This window comes from Lissotriton vulgaris, chromosome 5, assembly GCF_964263255.1.
Source record: "Lissotriton vulgaris chromosome 5, aLisVul1.2, whole genome shotgun sequence".
In the NCBI taxonomy this organism is placed as follows: domain Eukaryota; kingdom Metazoa; phylum Chordata; class Amphibia; order Caudata; family Salamandridae; genus Lissotriton; species Lissotriton vulgaris.
Window position 1 is genome coordinate 1,034,618,052 of NC_141693.1, and position 24,221 is coordinate 1,034,642,272.

Sequence of the window (24,221 nt, forward strand, 5' to 3'; positions counted from 1 at the left end):
GTATTTATTACTGTGAGACCATAGTACTTTTGCTCAGTTCTGTTCAGTTAAACTTAATTTAATAAAAAATTACAGAATTACACTACCAGGGCAAAACTAGTGTAGAAGGACAGCTGGACTGTCCACATTGCTTTTCTTTAGTATTTTTGTTCTGCACCATCAGCTGCTAATTAAAGATTTATGCATAATAGTCAGTGATTCCATATGGTAGAAAGTGATATTCGACCATGCAAGCCTCAACAAGAAGGGAATAGTGCGATGGGCTGAAGTGTTGGCTGCTGGGAAAATGTGATTGACAAGTCATGAGGTTAAATCCGAACAATGCAGACTCCGCCCTCCATCCTTACAAAGGACGGTATACGGAGTGCCATTAAACTGGGCAGTGGAAACATCTGTTAGTCACAGCAGTTAGTCAAAGGTTTGGAGGAAAGACGACAAGCTTTATTAGGAAGAGAGTGAGTGGGTTAATTCACGTCCTTGGCATCTTTCCTACAAGTAAGGCACATTTGATGTCAGCAACAACAAGCGCTGCGGACGACAGCTGGTAAAATGAGTTTTAGGGGGCTTTTGAAGGCAATTTTGGAAATGTGTCCATGTTCTTGGTGCCCTAGACCGCAACATGTCACTCATAACTGGTGGACAACTGAAAATAATACATTTCTGCTAGGGTGACCAATGAAAAGTCAATAGTCATGAGAGAAAACGTGCTTAGCAATTATCCTAGGAATGTAAATTAAATAGACCAGTGAAAACTCGATGGGGGTTTCAGCCTAAATGCAGTATGTGTGTTTGGGTATTAATAGTACACACAATTATGCCGTAGCTTCCTGGTACTTGGAGAGAAGGGCACAAACTAGTACCTGCACTGCATAAAGATGGAACATACAAGTTTTGAAGTTCTGCTGGTAGGGCTTCAAGACTTTTTCTAACCTCAATTGAACAGGAAACTAATTTCAACTTTCAGCAACTGCCATGGAGAGGTCCCCACCACCTATCAATGAATAGCAGCAGGAACCACCAGAGGTCCCTGAAGAGAGGATGCAAAAGTATGAGCCACGCTTTACTTTATACATTTATCAGTAAGAAAAAAGAAAGAATTTGGGTGATTTTATTTATAGACAATACTTTGAACCAAATGTGGTTTTAGTTCTCAGTTACAGACAGCATTTGCAGTCTTTCGTCGACAGGTCTATTGTACTTAATACTTTTAATAGAGACTAAGAATGGGCTTTGGGGCAGCCCACTTCAAACCACTGGCTGTTTGTGTTCTCTCTTTTCCAGTCATTGGCTTGGGACATTGTCATTCAAATATTAGATCAGCCCACAGGAGTTTGTCTCTCTTAGATCTATTGAATGTACGAAGAACTACTATCTATTCTGCAGCCTATTCTTTCTCACCCACATTGCTGTCGATGGTGCTTTTGCTTCCCATTTCATGCCCACACAGAGGAAGCCATCTTTACATGTTTTTTGCAAAAAACAATGGCAAATCTAACCAACATTGGCAAAGCCAATAGCTCTGCATGCTAGAGTCACAAGCAAGCTGAACTGACAAGGGTACACAAAGTAGAGAACATGTGCTTTTGAAGGCTCCACTTACCAAGGCAGCATCACCCTCAACTGGGTGAATCAAGATCTAATCCTCTCTGGCTTTTCAAGTTAAATTCCATTATCGTTATCAAGAGGAGAATTGATCAAAATAGATAACCAGGATGAGGAGAATAGGCTCCAGAAAAAAAGTGATCCTACAGCGAGACTTTAGGTGGGGAAAGTGAGGAGATTTTGCAGAGTTATCCCCTGAGAGATAGATGATAACTTATCTATAGTTAGCCCCAGACCTTTCAACTTTTTTTAGGACTACTGCAGAAGTTCGTGGAGAAAGGTCCAATAAAAACATTTGATAAAGAGGCATTGGGATGGCAAGCAGGAGTTCAGTCTTTACCGTATTTGGTATAAAAGAAATTTAGCCCATCCACCGTTTGATGGTTTTCAAAGAGGAAGTCAGCACAGACAATCTGATGACCTAGAAAAGTTAGCAGATCCATAAGCCAATTTAAATACCAGCTGAGGATCGTCCACAGATTTCTAAAACCTAGCCCAGTTCTCATGTACAAACACAAACCAAAGGGGGAATGGGATGGATTTCTGGGAGACACTAATTTGAGTCAGAATTACAGTGGGGATACATCACCTCTTGGGGCCTACTGGCCAGAAACAATTTACACTATTCTATTAAGATCCCTCTGAAGCCGTCTAACTTTAGAAGTACGCAGAGGAGGGAATATTTGATGGTGGTTGAATTCAACTGAGAGGTCCAAGAATAACAGTGGCTCAACACCATCCATCATAGACAAAGCAATGGCAGTAAATCTGTTGACGTTCTTAGGGACAGATGCTACATTACCCAGAAAAGCCAGTAGGGGAGAGGGTCCCAGAATAAACTATATCATGCGTGAGAGGATGTTGAATACATCAGTCCAGAAATTAGCAATAGGTGGACAGGTCTATGTCAGGTGCAGGAAGCCTGCCCTAGGGAATCTACACTTAGGACATCGGGATGACCTTGTAGGGTCGAGTTTAGCTAAGCCAGCAGAATTTGAATTAGATCTATGTAAGAAACGGAAAGGGAGCAGCTTGTTTTGGTGATTAGGTGAGACTAACTTAGTCTGCTCACAACAGTAAGACCAGTCTCCATCAGGAATGGGCTGTTCTCGATCTGTCTCCCACTGCTGCCTCACCTTGCCGTAGTGGGCATGTTTCTAAGGACCATGCAGGTACGGTAGAGTTTGGTTACCTTATGGGTACCATTTGAGTCCGTAATTAACAGTTTACGGGGGGAAAATAATTGGAGGCAAGAGGATAAGACTGGTTGCGGGAGCAAAGTGTATCATGTAGTTGTCGAAATACAAACTGATCCATGTATGGAGCATCAGCGAACCCCAGTCAGAAAGAGTAATTAAATAGGCGACCCATTGTATGAAGACTGTTTAGTTACTGTACAAATTTTTCTAGTGTTGGAGGCAGCCATGGGTAGCACAAAATGGGAAGTTCAACAGAATATAAGAAGTTACAGCCCAAGACCACGGCAAACTTGCGCCAAGCCGAGATGTAGATAAAGTCTGGATGTCAGAAGGGTCCAATTTGAGATCCTGAGGCAACAAAGCTGGCAAAGGCGGTGGGTCTGCTAAGTCACGCTCTGGTTTAGCATAGGGCAAACGGGCATCCAGGTGGTAACAGTGATATGTAAATTGGGTTTGTTAATAACGTCAATGAGACATCGCCTCCAATGGTTTCCATGTTGGACACAAAGCCACTGACAGCCTGAAACACTGGCTTTTTAAAACAAGGAGGAGAGGGCATTGCATGGACTGTGGGGGTAGTTAATTAAAAAATATTTCAGACAGTTCAATTTCTTAATTAATAAATAGAGGAGTCAATTATTCCCCCCAAAAACATTGTTTCCCACATTCATAGTTAAAAGCACAGCTGCACCGCTAGTTCTTTGCCACTACAAAAGGAGATTTATTGTAATCCACCTACAAAGCATTTTATCACAATATAAATATATTAATGGAGAAAAGTCACTGCTTATAATCAGTGCCTAGCTAGTGGATGAGAAAAGTGGATATTTTTGCCTTCGCTTAAAAATCTGAAAGAAGTAGTTTTTCTACACTGTGCATTCTCAGCGCATAAGGGATGTGTGACAAGTGCACCCAAAATTGTACTGCCTTAGTACCCAGAAATTGGAAATGGGAACAAGGGGCTTTTAAATACCAAACACCTTTTAGGCCAAAGTGGATGAATTTGGCTTGAAAAGTGTTCGAATGTAACACTTTAGAATGCATTTAGTTCCGAATTTTAATCAAATATGCAACAAGGGAATACAAATATTACTTATTAGTGGAGATGGACCATAATTGTAGGACTTCATGTGAATGCCAAAGAATTAAACATTTAGGAGCAGTGAATACAGAAAGCCCACATACACATAAAAACAGTGTTTTGGGGATTAAAGGGGAGCCTTGAGGCGCCAGTGCTTCAATGTTCATAGACTAAACAGAAAGCAACTAAGCTTATTGTTCAGCATCCATCTAGTGAAAAGAAGACTGGAACGGCATCATGCCTGGTGTAAGTAACTACTTTGGCGACGATCAATTGTTGTCATCAATCCCAAAGTCATTCATAGCATCAGTGGCTGCAGATAAGTCATGGCAGAGGAGTACATGCAGTCCAACATTTATAATATCTATGAACTATCTCAGTCCTGGAAGATAGCATGACAGTTAGGGGACCAGATGGATGTGGTACAGAGGAAATAGAATTGCAGATGTCGTTTTGCAGGGACTGGGTCAGTGTTGTAGATATTCAAGGGACATGAGGATAGGATTAATGTGACTGAAGGCATTTAGGTCGCAGAATTACCAGACTTGATATCTGTAGACTATCTAAAGTACAATCACATTTTCTTGAGTAGCCGCTGGTGAAGGCTGCTTAAGTGGAAACACAAAAACTCTTTTAAATGCCTGGTGGCAGGCAACTGAATTTTGCCTAAAGGAACATTTTCTTCTCAATTGGAGGCTCACGAATACATAACCATGGTAACCTAGCCTTGAGAGCACTCTACTGGCTCCCAGTAGAATCAAGAACAAAATTTGAAACGCTCTGTATATTGCATTACACAAAGCATATAGGTTACCTTCAAAAGCTGGCTCACTAATGCCACCTAAGAACCTGCCGCGGGCCTATTTCCAACAGATCCAAGTATGCTCCTTCAGGATACTAAAGCATGGCAGAAGATCATTAGAAGTTCAAAGATGAACTCTAGAACACCATCAGAGATGTAAAAAAAGGAAATTTCTGTCACAAACACTAACTTCTACTTCATGACAGTCTTCCACTGCTACGACGACTATATCACAGTGCACCGACACTTGCCTGCGGGCTATTATTACTCGATTATTGTAATACCATCCCTACTGAAGCTCTGAATGAAGAGATGACAATTAGAGAGTCTACTACAAAAAAAAAAATCAGGCCACAATTTCAGGCTTGCAAATAACTTCACTGGCTCCCAGTTGCATAGAGAGCAACATTGAAACTGCTTTCAGAGCGCCCTTTGTTTGCAAAAACGTAACAGCTTTTCCCCTCAGTGTGCCATGTCCCAAGATCTATTGAGGCAAACCTTAATGCATACATAACTTAAAAATTCAAGAACACAGCAGATGTGTTGGGAACTCATCTCTGGAACTCACTGCCTTCGCATCGAAGGAGCAAACTAACTTTGTTCAAGAATAAGCTGAAACCAAACCTATTCAAATATTCATTCCCATTGCCGACCACCTCAGTTCCTGGAATAATCCCCCGACTGTCTGAGGAACAGGGCGCAAGAAGTGCTAAGCTACCATCAAGACAACAAGTGAACAACTGTCAACTGTTACAGTCCAATCACCAACATGGTATCGTATTTTCTGGGATTGTGAAGTAGGAATATCGCAAGATCTGATTTATTTATTTATTTTAATCTGCAACTGCTTTACAAAGTGTGTTTAATCACATTCTGTGTATATTAAAATATCAATTTGGAACACTTTAAAACTAAATTTGATCATCTGACTTTCAACTATAATCTTTGCTGGATTTAGGACTTTTTTTTAATATCTAGTTGATCTTAGGTTTTGTGGATTCTCTGCAGAATACGGCCCAAGATTACAATTCTCTAGACGCTGACAGTGCAGACAATCAACATACCATCACACGGCAGAGAACACACTTGACTATAACCCACTGAGCATTAGATGAAGAATGTGCATATTAGGCAAAGATCAGTCCTGTAAGAGTCACAAGGGTATTGTTGGGCTCCAAATTTCTTTTTGCCATTAGTAAACACATTCAAGAATTCGCATTTGGAATATACTTCATGATTTTTTATAATAAAAAAAATCTATTGTAGTGAATAAAATATGTATAGTTGTTGCTATAAATATAAACAAGATAGTGACAATGGTATAGGTTAACAGACAGAAAAGTTACAAACATTGCAACATCATAACAGCAACTCAGAATTTCTCTATCTGCTCTCCAACTTCTTCTTTTCCCCCTCTAATTAAGCTACTTATATCAGTAAACGAAGCCTATGTGAGTGTTCGAAATAGCCTTGCTCTTACCTGCATATGTTAGTGGAACAGCAGAAGTAATGTTGTATAAAAAGACAGATGCTTGTGTCTCTGCTCTTAGCAGCTATTGTGTCTCCAGGCAAGCCGAGAAGCCTGTCTGGAGCCATATGCGCCTTCATTTAGCCTTCAGAAAGAAGAGGTGGTTTAAGCTTCTGCACAACCTTTCACTTACTGACCCCTGGAAGTGAAGATTTCCCTCTCTGGACTTTGTTGAATGTTATTTAAACTATCAAAATAGGTGCCTCAATGCTCTTTCACCTACGTATTTTCCTACATACCTTGATTGCGGTTAGAAAAAAACCTGAAAAACTCAAGATATTAAATTATACTGAAACGAACATTAAACAATATATTCTAGCAAGCAGTATTATCATGCTGGCTGCAATGAAAAACATTAACCCATACTGACTACTATGCATTTATAATGAAGAGAACATGCACTTGAATATATGATGCAATGGGCAGTACCAAAATAGTAAAGATATGAAGATTATATTCCACTAGCTCTCAACATCGCTTTTTGTACGACCAAGGTGATATGACCGTGCTATACAAAACTCTGTATATTAACAAAGGAAACAAACAAGTGGGTTTGAGGTTTTGTTTGATGTAACAATTAAAACCAATTTTATTAAATAAAAGGAAAGCTACCTTTCATACCGTGGTGAGAATATGGTCAATGCAGGAGGAAGGGGGGGGGGGGGGGGGGGAGATGTATTATGTTAAGTCAGGAATGAGGCCTCTTGCCACTAATCTACATTGCAGGGAGGAGCTAACCAAAAGAGTAAGGTGGGCCCCCAGCATCTGAATATAGAGGTGTATCTAATGGAATCCATTATACATTTGTTTTATTGGTTTAAGATTTCCATTCAAGCTAGTAGCTATCTAGAGTGTGTAGTAGAATGGTTGATCTTCAGAAATCATGCGGGCTAGGGTTTCATTAGAGGTCAGAAGATCACCCCCATCATGACCTGTTTGCTGGGATCCAGAAAGGAAGACTAAAAAGAAGTAAAGTGCTGTATTCTTCCATATAAATATATTAAACATACAATCTATCAGGATATTGATGGCAGTGGTGTCAAGAGCCACTAATTGGTCCAGGGTGGGGAAGAGTGTCAGCCACATGGTGAACTGTTCACACCGAGACCTTGGCAACTAAGAGAAAATAAATGATATTCCGAGTATATATTTACTGCAAAAGATGGAACATTAATAAAAACAAAAAACATTTCCATTCTTGCTGAATTATAGGAGGCATCCTAATTCCAAACTCCCCTCCAATACTTTTACCTTACCCGTGGCACAAAAAGGAGTGTGGATAATGATTTATAGGATTTCCGATTGAACACTATCGTGGTTTAACTTGTAAGTTAAGTTTTTCCAGGTCTGGCACCTACCAGGAAGCGGTTTGACATCAATTGCCTTCAAGGATGAATCTCAAATCAGCACCCATTCGTAGGCATCAACCTTAGGGTGCGCTTTTAAGAACTTTTTAAAAGTGGGCCCTATTATGCAGTCAGTAATCATCTCCTCTATCAGGATGGTCTTTGTCTCTTCACCATTTTTAATTCAGTATTGAAAGCTATGAAGAGAATAGCAAAAAATGAACAAAATGAAATGATTACCTGGTCCAATGCAAAAGCCTGCAATTATTCCAATGACACAGGCTACGCTGACGTAGCGCATCCAAGGAGCCTTGTCCTTAAGGGGAAAAAACATACAACTGATTACCATTGTTACACACAAAAGCCTCTGAGTCATATGTGGATGAAAGGTCCAACAAATGCAGACATTTTAATTCATATTTACGTAGATCTAACCACCCCAGTAATTTTTACCAAGTCATTATGTATCAAATAGGCCAATTTGCCAACTTTTTGATTGACTTATTGTGTAGTGAGCAAGGATTATTTTTCTTTAGTACATACTGTGAACTAGCTGAATCCTAGGATAATAGGGTTTAATCCAGAATCACAGTTGGTGTTAATTGGAGAAGGTGGGTTTGGAAACCAGATCTTCTGTTTGTACCATCTGTAGCAAAATCAGTAGGCTACATTACAAATTTTCCACTAGTCTATTATGTCTAACTTTGCCATGTACACAAAATGTATAAGTATCTGTAAGAGTCGTATATAGTCATATTTTCTCTGTGAATGTGGACACACCTATTTTGTAGTTTATAATGAAGATGTCCTATGCACATAGCTGTGTTTATAAATGTCAGTGTTGCAATATCCATGCCCAAAGAAGAAAGTGCTTATTATGGAAATGACTTCTTGCCAGGTACATCCTACAACACTATACTTGTAAAGAAGATGTAGGGGATTTAATATTTTCCTTAGTTTTGGAACTGTATTTTATGCCGCTCAATAAATGGGCAATAGGCGTCTTCAGCGGTTACCAAACATAGGACCTTTTGGATTGAACTCACATTGAGATATACTGGCCTAGCAATGATTATATACAAACAAATGATCACAGACTGAGTTAATTTCACAGAGCCTCAAAAATGTACTCGAGATATAAATTCAATGACGTATTTGTTACTGTCAGAAACGGTGAGCAATCTTGTGAACATTGCAGAAACCTCTTAAACTCAACATTATCCTCAGAGTTCCTACGTACGATTGCCACTAACAGTTGTAAGTCACTCCCCGACTGTAGGGTAAGGAGCAAATGCAAGTGTTTTCACAAGGTCACTGTGTACCTACAATGCAATGTATTCATCCGACAGCCACAATCCGTGTAGAGCTATGAAAGAAACTGATCATGTGCTCGAAAGATGAAGACAATTAGTCTAATTTAGAGAAAATAAGCACACGCCAAGCCTCACCCAGAAAATGGTATCATTTTCCTAATAAGTGACATTAGTATGTAAAATATTTCTGGAATGTACACCTCTCTCTCTATTGTTCAGTTCAACATTACCATTGTTTTATGCACTGCATTCACTTACTTATTTTACCCAAGGCTCTTTTTTTCCCCAAACATGTTTTTTGTCTTGCTCCCAGCGATTTATTTCTGCCTCAATCATGACCAGGTGGAATGCACAGAATAGGGGGACATTGTGTCAACGATTTTGATTTTTGGATGGACCTCTTTGCATCAGATACCACTGAACAAAAGTCTCAACCACCCTGTTCCAAAATCCTTCCTGTAAATTTAACGTATATGTATTTATAAATATATCATCTGTGTTAGATGTGTAGCAGTGAAAATTATAGGACGATTGTGTTAAGGACTGTTTCAGAGCCATTTTTTTCGAAGTCGAGAATCTCGCGATAATGTGAATATGATCTGCCGAAATTCACTGGCATAGATTGATGCTTGGGAGATCGCATCAAAAACACGCATTGGCTATGGCAAGAAGTCTGATTTACAGCTGAAAATACAGCCCTACCAGCTTTGCCAATTCGTAGCTCTTCTCTGGGCTTCGAATACTGTGGGGAAATCAGCCATGCTTGCTTGCAGTTATTACCAAGCGTTTTTGATCTTGTCTGTGAGCGGTTGTGGTAAGGTGTGACTGCTGTGTCATGGGTGTCTGAATGCTATTGATAGAACGAGGCTGCTAGTATGTGAGGGGTGCATCAATAGTTGTGAGTGATTGCTCACCTGTGAGGAGTATGATGGTGCTGTCGAAATTTAGGTAATTTAGCTTTTCCTTAATTAGGGCATTAACAGTTCCCCATATGTTTTTGTTGGGGCTATGGCTGAACACATTTAACAATGGACAAGCGCATAAATGGATATAAGGCTGCAGCAATCATTTATAAATGCAGTCCTCTTCCTCCTTCAGAATAGATGCAAAACAGTCCAAGGCTTACTCAAAGATGGAGGCATGTACGCAGTCCAGGCATGGTCAAGACCCTGATAGGGCAGTGGCAACACAGTCAAGGAAAAGGGTGAGCAGTCTGTTGATGTGAGTGTTATAATGTGCTGGGCCCACAACTGACGGTGTGAATGTTTTTCTTTATGCTACACATGAAAGGTGTGTGAATGGCCTGTAAAGTGGTGGGAGCCTTTTTATGGCTTTACAGCTCCTGAGCTGCGAGTCATTGGTTCAGTTTTCTTAAACTTTCAATTATTAGCAGTATTACATTTTTGTGATATCTATTGTTAATAAAATTAAAAATTTTAACCTTTCACTCACCCTCATGCCACATCCAACCAGTATTTGTATGTAGTTGAGGAATAGATGGTTCCGCAGTAATATTTGGAAACTCAAATGTCCTAACACCCAGCATTCCCTCCGGTCTCCTGATAAAAATGCTATCTCACTTGTGTGGGTAGGCCAAGTGCCTGTGACAGGAAAGGCCCAAAATGTATTGTGGAGACATCAAAATTATCGATCACAAAAAGACTGGGTTTTGCAAGGAGGGCACCTGCATTTTTGGTCCAGGAATCTGCAGTCATCTAGGGAAACCTACCAAACCCAGATATTTCATGAAACTAGACACCTGAGGAGTCCAGGGAGGTGTGGCTTAAATGGATCCCCCAGTGTCTTCTTACCCAGAATCGCCTGCAAACCTCAAAATAGCTAAAAAGTTGAATTTACTGCACATTTCTGTGTGGGAAACTTGTGGGATTACTGGGTCGGCACAAATTTTCTACCACTCAGTGTTCCTCCAGGTCTCCCAAAAAAAATCAAAATTACATGTGTGGGTGGGCCAAGTGCCCGTCACACGAACGGGTGCCAAACGCAACATAGGCACAATCCATTTTTCCACTGAAAAACAATTTGTTTTTACAATGTAGGTAGCTGTGAATTTTGGGCCCTCAGCTCAGCCAGCACATCTGGAAACCTACCAAACCAGCACATTTTTAAAAACTAGACACATAGTGAGTTGTGTGGCTCTCACCAGGTTTCTTTTTTGCCACAGAATCCCCTGCAAAGCTCCAACTTAACATAAAAAACTAATTTTCCTTGCATTTATGTGAGGAAAAGTCCTGGAATCTGCAGGTAGCCACAGATTTCCTACCAACCAGCGTTTCCCCAGGTCTCCCGATAAAATGCTGCCTTGCTTGTGTTGGTGAGCTAAGTGCCAGAGACATGGAAGGCCCAAAAACGTATTGTAGAAACATCAAAATTATCTTTCACAAAATTACCAGTTTTTGCAAGGGGGGTACCTGTGTTTTTGGTCCCAGGCTTAGAGTTCATCTAGGGACACCTATCAAACCTGGACATTTCTGAAAACTAAACACCTGGGGGAGTCCAGGGAGATGTGACTCGCATGTACCCCCCAACTTTTTCTTACCCAGTCACATGCAAACCTTAAACTTAGCTTAATAGTCACATTTTCTGCACGTTTCTTGGTGAGCATCTTGTGGAATCACTGGGCCGCCACAAAGTTCCTTCCACCTAGTGTTCCCTTTCAACTCCCGATCTAAATGATACCTCACTTGTATGGATGAGCCAAGAGCCTGCAACAGGGAAGTGCCAAAAAAGTGTAGAGAATTCCCTTTTGGACACATTTTGGTTCCCCCTCAGTGTTTTATTTTAGAAGTTTTTATCATTTTTAATTGGGAGACTGAGGGGAACACTGGGTGGTAGTCAAATTGTGCCAACCAAGTGATCCACAAGTTTCCCAAACAGTGGAAAAATGCAATGTGCCTACATTCCGATTCGCGCCCGTTAGTGTCATGGGCACTTGTCCCACCCACACAAGTGGGTAGCATTTTTTTGGGAGTTCTAGAGAAATGCTGGATGGTAGGACATCTGTGGCTGCCTGCAGATTCCAGGACTTTTCCTCACAGAAATGCAAGGAAAACATGCTTTTTGTTTGTTTTTAGATCAAGTTTGAGCTTTGCAGGGGATTCTGGATAAAAAAACGGATGTGAGCCAGCCAAGTCACCACACCCTGGAATCCCACAGGTGTGTAGTTTTTAAAAATTTGCTATTTTGGCAGGATTCCCTAGGTGCCAGCTGAGCTGGATCCCAAAATCCATAGCTACCCACATTCCCCCAAAAACATTGTTTTTCAGGGAAAAAAATTTGATGTGTCTACGTTGCGTTTGGAGCCCATTCGTGTTGCGGTCACTTGGCCCACTCTCACAAGTAAGATAGCATTTTTATTAAGAGATCTGAGGGAATGCTGGGTGGTAGGAAATTTGTGGCTGCCTGCATATTCCAGGACTTTTCCTCATAGAAATTGATTTTTATTTTTTTTACGAGGCAAAGTTGTTTTTTTTGGGGGGTGGGGGGGGAGGAGTCTGGGTGAAAAAAATACCTGGTGACAGCCACCATGGATTCCCCCAGGTGACTAGTTTTCAAAAAGGTGCTGGTTTGCTAGGTTTCCCTAGGTGACAGCTGAACTAGGGCCCAACTTAGTGGAGAAGTGTGGCTCACTGGTTAGAGGAGGCAGACCCTGATGCAGAGGTCAGACCTGGGACCAGGGTTCAATTCCCGATGCGGCAGGGTGTTGAGCTCAAAATGTCCACGGACTCGATAATTCTCGCCTCGGTGCCTACTCAAATCATGGGTTCACACTCTGCAACTCTGGGCAATAGTTTGCTTAATCTCCACTACAGCCCTACCGCGATGGGATTCCTGGTCTTCACCTTGGGGATGCCCAGTAGGGGTTCTCGCAGGGAAAGCCAGGACGGGTTCCCAAAGCAAGTGCTAAGAGACCGGTCGGTGATTTGGCGCTATATAAATTGAAATTAACATAACATAACTTCCACTGCTGGCTGAAATATGTCTCCTAGACCACGTTTTGGGGTGTTTTGTGTTGCAGGCGCAAGGGTCAGCCACACAAGTGGGGTATCATTGTTATCGGGAGACATGTGGGAATACAGAATAGCAGGGCATTTATTACCAATTGAATAATATTTGTGCCTTTCAAATGCAAGTGTGTAACACAGCAGACATTTTAGAAAATGCCCTCTGAAACACATGCCTGTAAGTGTATCAATACATTCACAGACGTACAAAAACACTGTTCCAAAACTCAGTATCTGGTGTACATGTCAGAAATACAGGGTTTTCCTTCATACCCTTTTTCCATTCTTTATAATGTACCATATGATTTGCTGTATAGTTCGTACATAATGAAAACCATTGTAAGGTACAGCTCAGTTGTTGGCTCTGGGTACCTTGGGCTCTTGGAGAACCTACAGGCACCATACATTCCTGCAACCAGGAGGGTCCAGTGGACGCAACAGAATATTGCTTTAGAGTGTCAGCCATAGTAAGAAGTTGCAGCTGAAAACAGACACAAAAGGCTGTTTTCTTCGACTCACTTTCAACATTTTTGTATTCCAACTTATTTTATAGGTAACCTTTAAGGATCTACACAAATAACTCGTTTGAGAATTCAGAATTTTCTCTTCTTTTCAGAAATGTATAGCTTTCCCCGATCAACCATGGGTTTTACACCCGTTTCCACCACTAACTGGAAGGAGTTTGAAAGAACAAAAAAATAATGAAAACGAGCCATCTTCCAGTAAAATGCCAAAACTGTTGAAAAATTTGTTTTCTGATCCAGGTTTGCCTGTTACTGAAAGCTGGTGATTTCAGCTCTTCATGGTGGGTATTTGCAGGAAAAAACACACCGATGTTTTCTTCTGCAGCACTATTTTCCCATTTTTCCCAGACCAGCCCAAAATGTAGCTATATTTCGAATAATTCCTCAGTGGAGGGGAATCCACAAACCTTGGGTACCTGTAGACTCCCCATCATGTTGGAAAAAAATAACTCAAATTAAGCATGGTTAGCTTATGTGGATCAAAAGTTATGGAGGGATAAGGTCAAAATGCCCCAAATAACCAAAAAAGGCTTAGCACGGGGAGGGGGAAGGAGCGGCCTAGCAGCGAAGGAGTTGAAGTCTGATACAGTCTACAGGGGCAGGGAAATGACCAGATATGCTTTGTAAAATTCAGCAATAACATCAAGTAGAATGGTTAGACCAGCATTGGCTATCTTTTCCTCAAAACTTAAAAGAATTTCAAACATATATAATAGGCATGGAATATAAACACAATGACCAGATTCAGCAGCTTAATAAAATATCACCTGTCCCAAGAGGTGAAAGACAAGGATATGAACTCCATTATCTCTCACTAACAAGTTATGTCTCACATTATTGAAAAGCTAAAACCCCAAGCTTAAAAAAGAAAGAAGTCTAGGTCACTGGTGCATTCATTCTCATATGACCTCAACAAGAAAGAGAAGCCATGACACCCAATGGAGGAAAATGGTGGCAAACCCCAAACATTCTTTAATAAACTTCTTCTGAGATGCACAAAAAACTATGAACGCATATTTAAGATCAAAGTTGGATACTTCAAAATCTCAGACACCGATTCATTTGCCTAGAAAGCATTTTGAAGTAGTAATACACCATTCCACCAACTAAATATCCCCTCTCAATTGAAAAATGCCTGGAATTTGCAGAACACCTTCCAAAAACTCATAGGATTAGGTTAGAGGCATAGTATTTAAAACGATTAACTCAATAATCAAAGCAATGTATACATCTATAGACAAGTGTACAGTGAGACAGAATGAATTCTTACCCACCACAGCCAAAAACATTAACAAGGGAATTTGCTTTCTAAATATCCCACTTACACAGCAGACCCTATACCAGCCTCTCACCAAAACATGTATCCAAAGCCTGGGCTGTCAATTGCTACAAATACTATTTTCATTTTTAAAACAATAGGAATGCAAAGGCTGCTTCAGAACAGACTACACTGCTGATAAAGAAACCAGACACAAATGTTAGCACAATTATGAGAAAACGCCCAATAGCGTCCTCCTATTCAGCACCAGATTCACTGATAGTTGTGTGGTTTCACACACTGTTGAAATGTTATCAGATACACATCTGGGTTAATGTTAATTTGCTCCCAGTCTGGCTTTAGCGTGGAAAACACTACTTTATCAGTACCATACAATGCCTTATGCATAATGGTCAGTATTGTAGCCTCTATACTCCTTTTCAAACACTTGGCAGAGGCACTTGACATGGTTCACCATGACACTTATGAAATCCAGCAAAGATAAATCCATTCTTCAAGAGTCTTAAAAGTCTAAATGTAGCTTTTAGGATAGGTTGTGCGCATCTAGAGATCTCATCGTCCAGAAGATGCTAAAGATACACAGCTGCACATAAAGCTTGAGATGATGAAAGCTTGGTACACCTGCCCTAAAAGAGCTTGGTGAGGAAACTTTACTTTAAACTGAATCCAGAAGTATTCATTACACTAGCTCTGCCCTTCTTATTCTCGCCTGGAAAGCAGTTCCTAAGTTTGTAAGGATATCTTTAGCCTTTTTCACCAATGCCACATTCGTAGTCATTGTATTGGACTTCAAACTGAACTAGAATTTGCTCATTGATAAAACAAGACTAGCCCTGACTGCTGAGAAACAAAGAACTTCATTCTTTAAATCAGACGTTGATACCCAGTGGTGGAGGCACTCTTGCTCTTCACATTGGACAATGCCCACGCCCTTCCTTGATGTTCTTTGAAAATATCCAGCTTTCTGTTACTGCATGACACAGCCCATGCTGCCATTTTGACCATATGACTCCTGGCCAAATGGCACTTTACTTGTTCCCGAATAAACTTTTTTTATGTTTAAAACTTTGGGGCAGATTTATGTCGGACTTGTGCCACGTTTAAGCTGCTGTTGCGTCACGCAACGGCGGCGTAAACGTGGTGCATCCCTGTGACCCATTTACAATGTGATGCATCAAGGCAGATGCGTCACGTTGTAAAGCCCTGCGCCACATGTGGGCGTTCCGGCGCAGGGTGGGCGTTCCGGGGCAGGTGCGCCTCGCAAAAGTGCCTACGTGAAATCTACAAGATTTCACGCAGGCACTTTTAGGCCAATGCTGCGTCAAAACCCTGCGCCTGCTTGAAGCAGGCGTAAGGCTTGACGCAGCATTGGACAGATAAGGCCCCCCAGAGCATTGCTGGAGCTGCGTCGCGCTTGCGACGCAACTCCAGCAATGCGCTGCCTTTACGGCACAGATACGTCACGCATCTGTGCCATTCTTGCCCGTGGTGCGCCGCATTGTAAATGCGGCGCAACATGGGTGGCGGAACTGTGGCGCACAATAACTGGCGCATCCCTGGGGATGCGCCAGTTATTGTAAATCTGCCCCCGAGTGTAGAACACTTCCGCCTGATCCCACAAAACATTCCTGGCAGATAAATATGGTATTATGGACACCAAAGGTGAGTCCTTAGTAAGGAGATACTCTGTCCTGACAAACCAATCTTCCAGCAGAGATGAAGGTTCGTACAATCAGCACGTTACTTCAGAAGTTAGAATATGCTCCCCTCAAAGCGACAACAATCACCATTGAGCACCCTCTTTTGTAACAATTTCAAAGCTTTCATTTGAAGGGTCTCTAAAATACCATGTTCTAATTGCCTCGTCATTGTGTGTGTATTTCCTTCATGCCACCACATATGGACAAATGACAAAATCAAATAGCAACCACTTAATACATTTCTCCGGACCCCTTTCAACTCTCTGGGCGTCCCTCACCCAGCCTAACTAGATATGGACTCTAATCGGTTACATGTCACACAGACACAAACAACATTTGGTGGAGAACTGAACCCTATGTATCCAGGCAATTCCTCCTCCCAATTGAATCCCAATCAGTGGTATCATGTCCACACAATTTAATTTACGAAACCCGATAAATTCAAAGTTTACAAAATTTAGAACGAGTTAAGCACGCAATTCTTAGTCTGTACAGTTGATAATTTTGAACATGAGCAGAATAAAGTGCCAATGATCATTCCCAAAAGTGCACATCTTTTTATTAGCAAAGCGAACCAAAATAAACCATTTCAGGCAAGCTACAACTTTCAAAGACCTGTTATTTTGCAGGTTGCTAAAAGAAGCAGTAGCCCAGCTGACATATCCTCAAGACCCTTGGCTCATACCAGAGTTTACATGCCCACATCTGGGAAGACTACCACTCTGTTCTCACATGAGGTCAATAGGTTTTGCCTGCACTGCGTTTGCACTGTGCTTGAGAAATCTATTGTTTTTAATACTTAAGAGGGATTTACATCCGCCTCCTCTCTTTCCTGGCTTCTCATTGGTTCCTGTGCATGCCACTTACCTTTCCTCTATTTCTATTGGTTATAGCATAGTGTCCTGAATTTACCTTGTTCCTCGTTTGCTTCTCTTATCAGTTTCCCACTGCTGATATACTGTTAACATTCGCTTTGGTGGAACTATATTTTACTAAAATGTTGCCTTTTATTCTTGCAGCATATTTATATAACAATTATCATTCAGAGAGATTAAGTGATTTGCATAGAATCACAGGATTTTGTGCAGGGGAGACTCGAACCGGGATCCCCAGCTCTTGAGTCAGCAGCTCTGGCTACTGCACCACATACTGTCCACCTCTGTTTTATCGGTCAGTGAGCTCCTTCCTTCTCCAGGACGATGATTGATGAAAACAGCTCTTTATTGATTACATAGGTGAAAACGATGCAGTACCAATGCTCATTTTTCTCGGCAGTCAGCCTTGCGATAGGCTCTTGTTCTCAAGAATAAGCAATGACCGTACACACATTTTCTGCCCAATAATATGGAGCCTGAATGCTCTCTTCACATTTGGCATCCGGTATGTTGATATCCTCTACAATCTGCTGCACTCATTCAGAAGACGTTCCTGTCTTCAATTTCTGGAAACTAGCACGGGGTTATTTGCTGCACAAGCAGAATGCATTAGCTCTTTAATGTTTCCCATCATTTGCATTACAGTGGGCACACTTCCTAAGACCCATAAACTCTTCTAAGCTAACCTCTCTTAGCCTTCTTATTGAGACGGTTCACCTTGCCAATAACGGTCTTGAGCTATGTTAAATCTCATTAGAGCTCTAGTATTGTGGTCGCCATATCCTGCATGTAGTAGCATCTTTACTCGTCTAAGGGTTGCTTTACACAAAATGCACCCACTTTTTGCAACTAAAAGGATCCTCCATGGCAGCTTTGTAGAATAGAAGGGACCACAGACGCTTGCACAGCCCCACCTGCACTAAAGATTCAACTGGTGCACATAAAGCACCAGCGTGATCCTAACAGGGTGTTCTCTCATTTGTATCTGGTTCAATTTCCATGCAAATGAGGGAAACATTTTGCCTCTCTGTAGCGCATTATAGACTTGGGTGAAGAAGCAAAGACGCAAAAGACAGTCAGGGGTGCACTGCCTTTGCAAGGCAAAGAGGGCACCCTTGGAAGGGCAGGGAAAAGACATCCCATGAACCCCTAGAAATCCTCTGAAGGCGTGTCCAGTCACTCACTGTTCTTGCCAGCAGGGGAAACTCTGCCTCCCTTCCCCACAATCAAGCATGCTACGTGTAGCATGGACTGTGAAAGATGGCGCAGATTCTTCAAAAAGCCTGTCTGCCTTTCATAAATGCGCTGTCCCCAGGGCACCAGTGAGTTTGTGTCTGCACTGGGGGGGGGGGGGGGGGGGCAGCACATTGTCTGTAATAGAGTGCATTGTCCCCTTTTGTGCTCAGTGCATCTATTTAATGATGCACCACAGCGCAAACAGGGACAGTGCACGCCAAGTAGAATACAGGTCCTGCTTGCTGTGCAACCTGCACAATCTTCATGGTGAGCCCTGCTGGTGAATGTGGTTAGCCCTCAGTGCTCCCACAATTAAGTCTCCTTCTCCTCACTGGTGCATAAGGCACAGGCAGAGTATTCTGCACATTCACTCCTGATTGGGTGCAGGATGTATGAACTGCAGCAACGCCGCCAGCCAAAATGCTAAAGCCGCTCCTGGATTACATTGCGGGAACAGAATATTGGACAATGCAAGCTTCAAATCAGTACATGCAGTGTGTTATGCATCACTGCCTTATTTGCATTAATAGATTACCATAGACACAGTTATTAACATCAAATGGCCAGTTTAGGAAGAGCTCAAATAAAACAATCCACTATCAATGATAGAAAAAAAAAAGTGATTAGAGAGTAACGTTTGCCTCCGCTGCATGGCAAGTTTCTACACAGCACCTGCATGTCCTGTAGTCCTCAAAACCAATACAATGCATTCGCGTTAATAGCAAAATGGAAGCATTCGTGTAAAAAGCTGTTTTTCCTCCAAACTAAGTGAATTTATTTCCAGGGAATTTTCCCTCTGAAAGGTTAGAAAGATGGCCACAATTGATGCCCTGTTGACAGGTCTCTGGCTAGAACAGAAACATAGTTCTTTAAAACAGGAGCAGCACAGATTTATGGTCCATCAAGCTTGTCCCCCAACCGTGGTAACTGCTTCGATGGTGTGGAGAGCCGTGCTAAATTATATTGTCATTTGTGAAGTAGACATACTGCTAAACTCTTTTTAAAGTTACTGCTTCCAATATATTGATACTCTCAAGGGCTCCAGCAGGCTACTTCGCTGCTTTTTGTGCAAATATCTGCATTTTAAATACACCTACCAAAGTGCAGTTGCTTTACAGGCTGTCTGCTATGGCTTCTTTATTTTGCTCATAACTTTAGCACCGTTTAGCGAATAATCACGAAATTTTCAAAACTAGTTTGCCAGTCACTTCAGCTGTCTGGAAAGTGTTGGGATGATTAGTCAAGTGTGGGCTGAGAAAAAGGGGTGGGGCCAAAACATGTTTTTCCCATGCAATTTCCCATAAAGATTTTGTACACCACTACAGCCTGGACCGCTGAAAGGAATTATGGCAAATTTGGCAGCAAGCTAGAACTTGGTCCAATAAGAGTCCTTTTTGTAATATGGTGTAAATTTGTTCAATAGTTTGAGTTTTTAAAGAAAACAAATTATGTATATCTAGAGACGGAGATCCACGCGCCAACAGCAATGCGTGACTGGCTGGCTGCAACCTGAGAGAAATGTTGCAGTGGCCATTTTGTCAATCAGGACACTGTTCCAGGGGGCAGGGGAAGAAGTGTAAATAGGATACGAGGCGTCAGGATAGAGGTATCCTGATCCCCTGGGACGAGGATCCACCGATCCACCGCAGCGTTCAGTGCGGCCCCGGTGTAATTCTGCGACAGATCCAGATCCCAATTAGTAAAAAAACTACATTTCATCCACTCACACACCCACTCAAACATCTATACAGCCACTTGCATGCCCATTCAGAAACCCAGAATACCATTCACACACTCAAAGACCCGAAGAACCACACACACCCACTCACAGAGGCACTCACACACCCGCTCACACATCCATGTGCAACCACACACCCATTTACACACATGTACAGTCACTCTCACATCCACTCACAAAACCACTTTCACACCTACTCACACAGCCAGTCACACTTGCACTCATACCCACAAATCTGCTCACACAGACCCACTAAACCACTCACATATCCATACAGTCACTCAGTCACCCCTTCAGAGACCCAGAAAACCACTCACACACCCACATACAAACTCATACAACCACTCACACACCCACTCAGAGGACCCCCCATAGAGGCACTAACACACCCACTCACAAACTCATGTAACACCCATACAGACACTCTCACCACCACTCACAGACCAACACAGCCACTCACACACCCATTTAGAGACCCGTACAGCCAGTCACACACGCACCGACACACCCACCACACACACAGGTTACAAGAATGTTATAGTTGGGAAATAGAATTTAAAAATGTGGATATTCACTAGAAAAAACAAAGGTTACCGGAACATTGTTAGGCTATAGTATTATATTTACTTTTTAAATCGCTGAAAAAAACAAAGGTTACAGGGATGTTATAGTTAGGAAATAGCATTTTAAAAACGTAGGGACGTTATAGTTAGGTTCAGATTTTACACACAAAGCCATAAAAATTCTGCAGTTATAGTTATTTCAAGTGACTATAACTTGTGCCCTTGACATGCACTGCCAATTATTCCACATAATAAATCACTCATGGCATCTTCTATGACATCATTGATTATATCACTGCAACGTTTGCAGTGAAATTGATGAGAAAACCATGCATGGTGAGTTGCGAATAATAGTTACATTAGGCCACAAGTTAGTTACTTTAGATAACTCTAACTGATGAATTTCTAGGTTTGTGTGTGCACAAAATCTGAGTTCAACTAGAACGTCCCAGTAACCTTTTAGTGAGCTTTTAAGATTTTTTACTTTTCCTTAACTAGAACGTCCTTATAACCTTTAGGTTCTTTCAGTGAAAAGAACATATGTATATATATTTTATTTTTCCTCACAATTTGCCAGCTTACGGTGTGCACCAAACCAAAAGGTGCGTCGACTGATGGTGGAGTCAGCACACTTCGCGTAACTTCTTTAGCAACACCTTTCACCACTCCAGAAAGGAAGCAGACATTATGCCAATTAAAAGCAGTCATGCAGTATTAGTGAGATTTGCAAAGTGCTACCGAAAAAAAACATGCGTTTCGGTTGTCTCACCCTAGTTCACTGATTATAAAGCGCAATTGAAAACACATTTACAATAGATGGCATGTGACATCATAAACACAAAAAGGCTTTCCGCTCATTTCAACTTCGACCAACTTATGTACAATCATTAATACATTTTCAAGTGAAAATTGATTTTCTGTGATGTACCTTTCATGAAATGATAATTTGCTGGCCCGCGATCGACATCTTTCAATCCTATTGCTACATTGATCTGCAAAGTGCTGCTCGGGCCAGCTCTAACACCTCCACATCCGATAGCAAATTGTGTATGCAAACATATAGCACGTATTTTTAGCGCTGCTGTTACCAATCATAACAATTACTACAATTCACCATTAGCCCTGCACTTCCATGTGTGCTCTTGTTTTTGCCATGCATTACATCATTCCCTCCCATGTAGGTTGAGTTGACATTGAAATTAATGTCATGGGTATTCTTAAAATGCAATTGTTCACTGGGGTATCTGGTCAAATGTGGTATGAAATATATTCACAATAAAACAAACATATGCAGAGCTAAATACATGCTATACGTCTATAGTGGTAGCTGTAGTGGTTTGGCGCTCAGCCAGGAATCCGGAGCCTGGGCATGTACTCCACCCAGACTGTAAGCAGCCTGGGTGGTTGCAGAGCATGAAAAGTGTGCATGACGGTTTGTCTGTGCCAAGACTGCCAGTCAAACTGTCATGCGCACTTCAGAGTGCAGCAGGCACTCTTCCTCCCTCGTCACAGGAGACCGTGCACCCCGAACCTAGCGGATACTAAAAATAAAATAACTCCTGTAATAATATATTTTTTTATTTTACAATGCTCCGAGAGCAGTGGTGCGACGCTCCTCCACCTTAGCGGAGGAGCCGCCACGGATTCATTTTCGGAAGAGTAAACCTTAGAGTTCAGTCTGTAATTGAAAGTACCCAGAAAACATTACACAGTATATGCACAAACTGAAGGAGGAAGTACATACCTGCAGCACCAACGCCAAGGTGATTCCTGCGCAGCACAGGCCCATGAAGGAAAATCCCCAAATCATGAGGGGTCGTCTTCCAAGTCTTTCAACGGTGAAACACTATGAAGAAAATCAAATCCATATTTATTTGGCAAAACTTTATTTAGTTTAATCCAGGCATGGACGATGCTACATTTTGCATTGGACACTGCTTTTACAGTGCACCCGCCCTGCCAGAATGAGCCAAAGTTGTCAAAGATCATAAAAGAAAGCAATTAACAAAGCAGCTCGAGGCTGAAGAACTATTAAATCTGACCTAGCATGGAGAGATCTCAATAGCAGTAAACCAGTGACAGAGTGTCTCTTTGTAATAGGATCTCATGCGGTCTGAATGTTTTATGCGGTCTGAATGTTTTAACAATTTTGGTCATCTATCTCCTGGCTAACATTGGAAGAACTTGACAATTGTAGATGTTGCATTGAATCTAATATGAGGCATGCCTTGTGAATGTCTTAACCGAAACAATTTAAAGGTTCAAATGCATGGCTCTCCAGGAACGTAGGATCTTGTACAGTTAGTCAAACAGATTTGGAGCATTAGACCAAGGCCCAAAAGTAGCGGCTACCACCACCTCAACATGAGCATTCATGGCAGGATGACTTAATTTGAAGGATCATTTTCAATTGGGTGTGTTTATTATATGTGTGATAGTGATAGAGTGCATAAGTGAGTGAGTGTTTCATACGGAAGTCTCCGGTAGGGATGTTCTGCAATGAAAGAAGTAATTTTTAAAAAGGCGCTTTAAGCCTCATTCAGGGTCAGTAGCAGACAAAGGAATAGAAGACTGCTAATATCTAGTTTTCAGATGGAGGACACACGATTTATGAATAAGCACACACCTTTAGGACCACGACTGCTGTACAAGTCAAAGTCATCAGCATGTTCAGCCTAGCAGCATTCTATCCGCACAAAAGTATATTGACAACTAAAAAACACAGAAACTTGGAGTAGTATTCTGACCTACAATGAAAAAGGTGAGTATTGCTCCTTTTCGGGACGTTTCTGATGGAGCAACAGTTTATGGTGTTAATCATGATCCTTAAGAATAGTATGCACTCCACCACCACGGACTGTCCAAACAGGTCCATGATGGCTCGTGTGTTTTTCATGTGTGAAATCAGGGTATGAAGGGTAAGAATAGACCGTGATATTTCAGACTAACCATTAAATACTAAAAAGAGTTCATCACTCTCTGCCAAATGCCTGCCTGAAAGACCCTGTGCGTGGTATTCTATGAGGCTCAGAGGTGGATGGACAGCGCAGTCAACAGAATAGGGCACACTTACCCTGGTTGCACCCTGCACACCTACTTGCGCTGTGGCCCAAACCGGAAAAGTGTGCCCTACCTGTAATCGGGCCCCCCCCCCCCCCCCAGAGCTCTTAACTGCACGGGCCACAATTCTAGAAAGCGCCTTAGTTTGATGATATTTACTTGTGTTTCGATAAATATTGTGCCATTATTCCCTGGATGGGCCCCTTCAAAGGAGTGTTTCTGGTGCGTGTGTGCAATCTCAGTGTACTCTGTCTGCAGTCTGAAAATCTATCATGCAGCAGCCAATTGATTAGAGTGTTTTTGTTAGATTGAAGATACTTGAAGCTTGTCCATTTCTTTTAAATTTGGGGTGC

The 24,221-nt window shown here is 41.7% G+C and overlaps 1 protein-coding gene across 2 annotated transcripts in view; it reads right to left on the reverse strand.

The window, feature by feature from the left end:
* The window catches only part of LOC147711949 (solute carrier family 2, facilitated glucose transporter member 9-like), a 292,102-nt gene that overhangs the window by 12,806 nt on the left and 255,075 nt on the right, over nucleotides 1–24,221 (reverse strand). For both annotated transcript variants that reach the window (XM_086922666.1, XM_086922667.1), the window contains exons 9-10: nucleotides 22,553–22,654; nucleotides 7,799–7,874 (exon numbers count right to left, since the gene is read on the reverse strand). In XM_086922666.1, coding sequence (XP_086778792.1) covers nucleotides 7,799–7,874; nucleotides 22,553–22,654 — 178 coding nt within the window. The remainder of the gene's footprint in view (nucleotides 1–7,798; nucleotides 7,875–22,552; nucleotides 22,655–24,221) is intronic.